Below are 6,855 nucleotides of genomic sequence, written 5' to 3'. Positions count from 1 at the left end.
AAATCTTTTCGAGTGATTTTCATTAACACTCATGTTCTCATGATGGCTTTTCTGTGGGTGGTTCGTGACGCTCTTTTGATATGAGTTATAAAAATAACTATCTCTATTGTTTTCAAAAGCACGGCCTCGACCACAACCACGACCAATTCCAAGTCCACGTCCACGACCACGACCTCGACCTCGACCTCGACCAAAACCATGTCTTTGAATTTGATTTTGGTTTCCAGGTTTAAATTAATTTTTAATTACAGCATTTACTTCTGGAAATGCTGATGATCCAGTGGGTCGGGACTGATGATTTCTCATTAGTCGCTCGTTGTTTTTTTTCCGCCACAAGAAGACAGGCGATGAGCTCAGAATATCTTGCAAATCCACGCCCTCTATATTGTTGCTGTAAAGTTATATTTGATGCGTGAAACGTGGAAAATGTTTTTTCAAGCATTTCCGATTCTGTGATCTCATGTCCACAAAATTTTAGCTGCGAGATTATTCGATACATCGCTGAATTGTAATCACTGACTTTCTTAAAATATTGGAATCTTAACATATTCCATTCATCACGGGCTGTCGGAAGTATAACTTCCCTTATATGTTCAAATCTTTCTTTCAATCCTTTCCACAGAGCCATGAGATCTTTTTCGATGAGATATTCACATTTTAAACCTTCATCGAGATGTCGACGCAAAAATATTATAGCTTTTGCTTTTTCTTGTGATGAAGATATACCATTTTCTTTAATGGTCTCGCTTAGACCCAATGACTCAAGATGCATTTCTACATCGAGAGTCCATGGTATATAATTTTTCCCCGTAATGTCGAGTGCAACAAATTCGAGCTTTGTCAAGTTTGACATGGTGGTACTAAAAAAAATTATGATACATTTTATTAGTTAATGAATATTGCAATACAAAGTAATGGATAAACAACAAATACAAACATTCGTAAAAATAAAGAAAACGCATGAGGAGGATATTCTTCGATAAGTACAAGATTCGTGAGTATTATAACCAAAATAATTAAAAATAACTTTGTGAAAGTCATCTTCTTTTTTCTTCAAAAATTTGATGAAGAATAATTTTAGAGAAGAAGAGAAAGTTGGAGTGATTGAATGTGTTTGTGAGATCATAGTTATAGGGCAAAAACTAGCCGTTTTGTTACCGTTTGTGACCGTTGGTGTACAAGAAAATAAATGTATGTATTTGTATAATTTTATGGTAATAATATGGTGTATATAATATTAGTAATGTTTTAAATAATTATGTATATCATATCACAATATTATAATGAGGTGTCATAAGATATTTTGTTTAAAAACCTTATAGACTTTTATACTTGTCGTATCCCTTACCGGGAGTGTGGGATGTCGTCTTAACATCCTCCCAGGATTTATAACAAGTTTTTNTAAAAAGTAAAAATTTCAAACTCTCAAAATTATCACACTACACACTTTATAATATTTTTCTCTCAACTCAATTGTGATTTTCTTCACAAATGAGAGATCTATTTATAGAAAATTTTTACAAATAATCCAAAAATAAAATACATCATTACCTACATCATCACACACTAATTTTCAATATTCAACACCTAATTTTACATAATTTTCAACATTTAACATTCACATTTTCAACACAAATATTTTTCACATTTTTAAATAATTTTTCAACAAATAATAATAATCGCAGCCGGCCCGATTGTGTATATTCGAAAGCCAGTTCATAGTACGTCTCTGTTGCGTAACAAAAACACCAAAAACAGAGTTGTCTTTTCAGTTTACTGAAATTCGTTATCCTTCAACACGGACAATCGGAAATTACCTTCCAAAATCAATCAATCCATTCACCTAGTTGATTTTGTTGCTACCGGGGAAGTTTATCCTCTTTCCGGCTGCAGATAGGAAATGGTTTCCCCGGCGAACACGAATTGGCTGTACGAATATGGGTTCGAGGATATCCCAGTCCCTGATGCTAATTTCTCTGCTCCAGGTTCTGGGTTTTCTTGGCATATTCAACCCTTGGACGGATCATCGAATGCTAGGTAGAATTTTGTAACTATTGATAGTCTTTTCGTAATTGTAGTCGTTGATTTCAAAATTATTGGGCTTGTATGAGGTTTGATTGAGTTCTTCTGTTGCTTTAAGATTGGATTTTATACTTAGCGTGTATTTGAGTTGGTATATGAATGATAATATTTGTTTCTATGGCTTTTCGTTGTTTGTTGGCAGATGTAAACGATGTTTTTCTACCTGTTTTGGTTTTTTCTTTTCGTGTAGCTTTTATCGGGTAAAGTTCTGACTTGATTATGTATCCTGATCGGGCTTGTAGATGATGATAATTTGAGTTTTTGTGTATTAAAATCTGCAATACCACATACAATTCTCAATAGTTATTTGCAGTGGGTTCGGGTCATAATATATCAACTCTGTTTTCCTTTTCTTTTATTTATCTATGATTTATTGTTAATATTTTATACCTATTGTTTGCAATTTAACTGGAGTCCAGTTATGCAATCGATAAATATCTATCGTTCTTACTAATTTTGACTTTTCTTTGATCATATGGTTCCTGCTGGAAATTCTGTACCAAATGTCTCTCTAACTCATAGACAAGCATGATTCTAGTAAATCTTTACTAAGTATCTCTCATGGATTTTATCTATTGATAGTTTTGAAATTGAAGACTCAATTGGGGAATCAGCTGTTCAGAAGGAAACTAACTCGAAAAAACGGTAAATAAGTTTTTACCTGTGTAGATATATTGTATGGTTGGTTTATCAACTTGAGCTTTTCGATAATTTTGAACACGAGTCAAATAATTTTTGAACCAGCTCGATTCCTTCACACTCATGCAGTTGATTACGTTGGAAGTATTAGAATTACATATCACTATTATTTGAACTTATGTTTTTTTGGGAAAAATTGTTGGGGCTGAGGCGTTGATACTCCTACCTTCTGACTTTATTATCTGTCTCCTGACACCCTCTCACTTGTATATGCCATTTCCAGATCTAAAACTGAATCATGCGCTCGATCAAGCTCCAAAGCATGCAGAGAGAAACGGCGCAGAGATAAGCTCAATGACAAGTAACATAATTAATTGCTTTTCCCCTTGATGGATGTCCCTTTAATTCTTTTTGCCACTGATACCTGCCTTGACCTCCTTAGGTTTGTAGAATTGGGTGTGCTCCTTGAGCCGGGGAGGCCTCCCAAAACAGACAAGGCTGGTATTTTGGTTGATGCTATTCGAATGGTGACTCAGCTAAGAGGTGAAGCTGAGAAGCTGAAAGACTCAAACTTGGATCTCCAGGAGAAGATCAAAGAGCTAAAGGTGTCTTAAGTCTCATTATTTACCTTATGTATCTTATGTGAAATGTGATTGCAATCTGTTTCAAATTTTTGCTCCCTTTTTGAAGTAGCAGTAACAACTTGTGAGCGCTGACGATAGATATTGGACCAGAATGCAGTAGCTAAAAACTAATTATGATACTCTTGGCCTGGGTTTTTACTGCATATAGGCTGAGAAGAATGAGCTTAGGGATGAGAAGCAGAAGTTAAAGGCTAAAAAGGAGAAGCTGGAGCAGCAGATGAAGGCAGTGAGTATGCCCCAGCTGGGGTTTTTCCATTCCCCTCCTGCCATTTCTCTATCGTTTGCTGCTCAAAGCCAAGCTGCAGGCAACAAGTCGGTCCCCATCATCAGTTACCCAGGTGTTGCTATGTGGCAGTACATGCCACCTGCTGCTGTTGATACTTCACAGGACCATGTGCTTCGCCCACCAGCTGCCTAAGTTGGTGACTAAATCCTGTGATGTTATCATTTCAGTCATGGTGAAGCTGTTGAAACTATTTTTTAATGATGTTATGTTAGATTTTACTCAACTTTTTAACATGTATTTACTTAGTGGATTATGGAGATGCTATTTTGTCAAGACTTGGAAACAGCTGCGAATTGATAATGTGTAGTTTATATTTCAAAATATCACGAACTTTCAGAAGGTTTAATTCATAAAAATATGAGTGTTTTATTCACCTCCGGCAAAAGTATCTTGATGTGATTCATAACAGAATTGTAATCCGGGCTGGTTAAGAGGATGAAGTCTGTAAGAACCATGCCTGGATAATAAGTCTTTCTATTGATCGTTGCATGAAAGATTTCTCGTGGTGAGACATGGAATTGTATGTAAGTTAAGATGCAGCGACAGATGAGCCATGAATATCTTCTGAGTCGAGGAAGTGAAAATCAACAAGGGCGGGTACAAACTTCTACTGGAGGAATCTGGAGTCGAGCATTGGCATTAAACGAGTGCTTGTTTGTTAGTTCTTGAATCAATTCAAATTCAAACTTTATTACTTAAATCAATTTATTAGAATTTGTTAACATTTAGCATTTCTTATCATCTACATAAAAATATCAAGAGTTTCATAAATTTTTTGATATCAACTAAAAAAATTAATTTCAATGCATAAAAAATTCTTTAAGTTCCTAAAAAAATTATTTTATAATAATCTAACTTGTAGTAGTTTAAGAAAGTTGGAAAAATATAATAAAGTTGAAAAGTTCACAAAATTTATTAGTTATATATGAAATATTAAACATTTTATTAGAAGTTTTCAACTTTTAGTTTTTCTTACCATCTATATAAAAATATCAAGAGTTCTACAAATTTATAAACATTAATTGATAAAAATAATTTAAATTAAATATATAAATTTTATAAAAAAAATAATATTATGTGTTTATAATAGTATGAAAAAACTACAAAATAGAGTTGAAGAGCTCACAAATTTTATTAGTCATGTTTCAAAAATTAAAGTGACTTACATTCATACATGGTACCAGGTTTTCTATCCTGCTCAATGAGAGGTACAAATAGTAAAACCACAATTAAAAATAATTCGAGGAAATTATTGCGAAACTGCAATCACAGAATAATTTTACGTTAAAAAAAATATTCTTACAAATAATCTTTAACATATTTCAAGATCTACAACATGTATGATGCTTCTGAGTTCATATTTAAAAATCAACTTGTTATAAAAGTTATGTATTTATATGTAAAGTAAAAGAAAATATAGAAACATTTAATATTCATTAGCAACCATGAAGAAATTCACTCATTTTAGTAACCAATTTAGTATCAACAAAGAAAAATCATTAGTAAATTGATAAATTCAATATGCATTAATGTCCAAAGTCATTTAAGATGAATGATAAATTACAAAAGAACCTATTAAAAAAACTATTGATTTAATTTGCTAACTTAAATAAATAAGAATATATTAGAAAATTCACTATTAGAAATAATATATTTATATGTATGTTAGATTTAATGTCGATTATGAAGAATTTCAAGCTCACTAAATAATAGTATAATTTGAAATCAATTCTACTTTGTATTACTAATATGTAAATAAGTAATATGCGGATTTTAAAAACTATAAAATAATTAAATTACAATCGAAATCCATAAATTTCAAATTCACCTCTATAAGTGTAAGGCCCGAAATTATATCACTTTAATATGAGATTATTAAATTTACGAATTTTGGGAATGATGAATTAGATTCCACCGTTTTTGTAATTAATTAGGATTTAAATTGAATTTAAAGATTGAGCGGGGGCCGATTTGCAAATAGTGAAAAGTTGAGGGACTAAAGTGCAATTATGGGATTTGAAGACACTTGTCTTCACCATGCTTATATATGTTAAAATCCTTCAATCCATTCAGCACGTCCAGAGGAGAAAACCGAGGTAGCCATAAGAGATTTTCAAAATTTCCTTTGAAGACAAGAATTCTGATTTTACAAGATCTAACCGTCAGAATTTGAATCCGAACACAGTACCGAATTCCTCTCATCGACAGCTACAACTGGACGTAAGTTTTATTGAGTTCTGTATCATTTGAAAATATGATATTGGAGGAATTGTTATTTGATCTGTATATGGTGTTCTTGAGATACTAGACATCGTAGAATCGAAGTCAGATCGAAGAACAAGTTGATTTTGGAATTGTTATGATTTTATAATTTTATCGATTGAAATTGAACAGATTTGGATTATGGATTGATTACAGATTGTAACGGATATGGGTTATGGTTTGTAATTGATATATGTTGTTATTGTATTGACGGGGATATCGGGATTGTGCCGTTATGCCGTTGATTTGAATTAAATTCAGATTGATCAGATTCGGTATTGAATTGTGAATGGAATGTTGATATTGCTATTCTCGATATGTCATTTCAGATTTACAGAGACAGTCTTGAGTTCAACACTTATATTGCTTCAGACCGAGACTACGAAAGAAAGGTATAAGTCAATGTCGAACCTGGGAGAATGACTCGAGTTAGATATAACTTGAGTTTCCCTAAACCACATACTTATTATTATTATATGCATTGATTTGAATTGATATGCTTGTTCTATTGAGTTATAGAAAGCGTGATTAGACGATTGGTCTTGTGACAGAGGTGCCAGACGGTGATAGAGTAGTCACTGGCCCATTGCACATTGTCACAGAGGAGTTATTGGCGGAGGTGCCAAAGTCTTTGACGGATAGGTCAAGACACTTGATGTTTGGTTTATATCGATGTTTGATTAGGAGTGGATTTACTTCTATTACTGAGATTCGATATAGTATGCCAACGTCTGGAAACCGGGATCCCTAGACTAGGAATGAGTCTCGTCTGAGCTGTAGAGTCACGAGTTATTTACAGTTTTATATCGATTTATGTTTTCAGATTTAATACATGTGATTGATATTTGTTTCATGCTTTTATATCGATTATATGATTGCATGTTTTGTTGATTTATACTGGGATGTATTTCTCACCGGAATTATCCGGCTGTTGTCGTGTTT

General features: G+C 33.0%; 1 protein-coding gene across 1 annotated transcript; it reads left to right on the top strand.

Annotated features, from left to right (window-relative positions):
• Window positions 1-1,699: 1,699 nt before the first annotated feature.
• LOC140976756 (transcription factor ILR3-like) lies at window positions 1,700-4,028 on the top strand. Its single transcript, XM_073441056.1, has 5 exons — window positions 1,700-2,037; window positions 2,665-2,727; window positions 3,005-3,082; window positions 3,164-3,326; window positions 3,514-4,028. Exons 1-5 carry the CDS (start codon window positions 1,901-1,903, stop codon window positions 3,781-3,783), a joined length of 711 nt encoding a protein of 236 aa, XP_073297157.1. The 5' UTR covers window positions 1,700-1,900; the 3' UTR covers window positions 3,784-4,028.
• The last annotated feature ends 2,827 nt before the right edge of the window (window positions 4,029-6,855 follow it).

The sequence above is a fragment of the Primulina huaijiensis genome, chromosome 5, assembly GCF_012295235.1.
Source record: "Primulina huaijiensis isolate GDHJ02 chromosome 5, ASM1229523v2, whole genome shotgun sequence".
In the NCBI taxonomy this organism is placed as follows: Eukaryota; Viridiplantae; Streptophyta; class Magnoliopsida; order Lamiales; family Gesneriaceae; genus Primulina; species Primulina huaijiensis.
The sequence above is the reverse complement of the archived record's forward strand: the minus strand, read 5'-3'. Positions and strand labels throughout refer to the sequence as shown.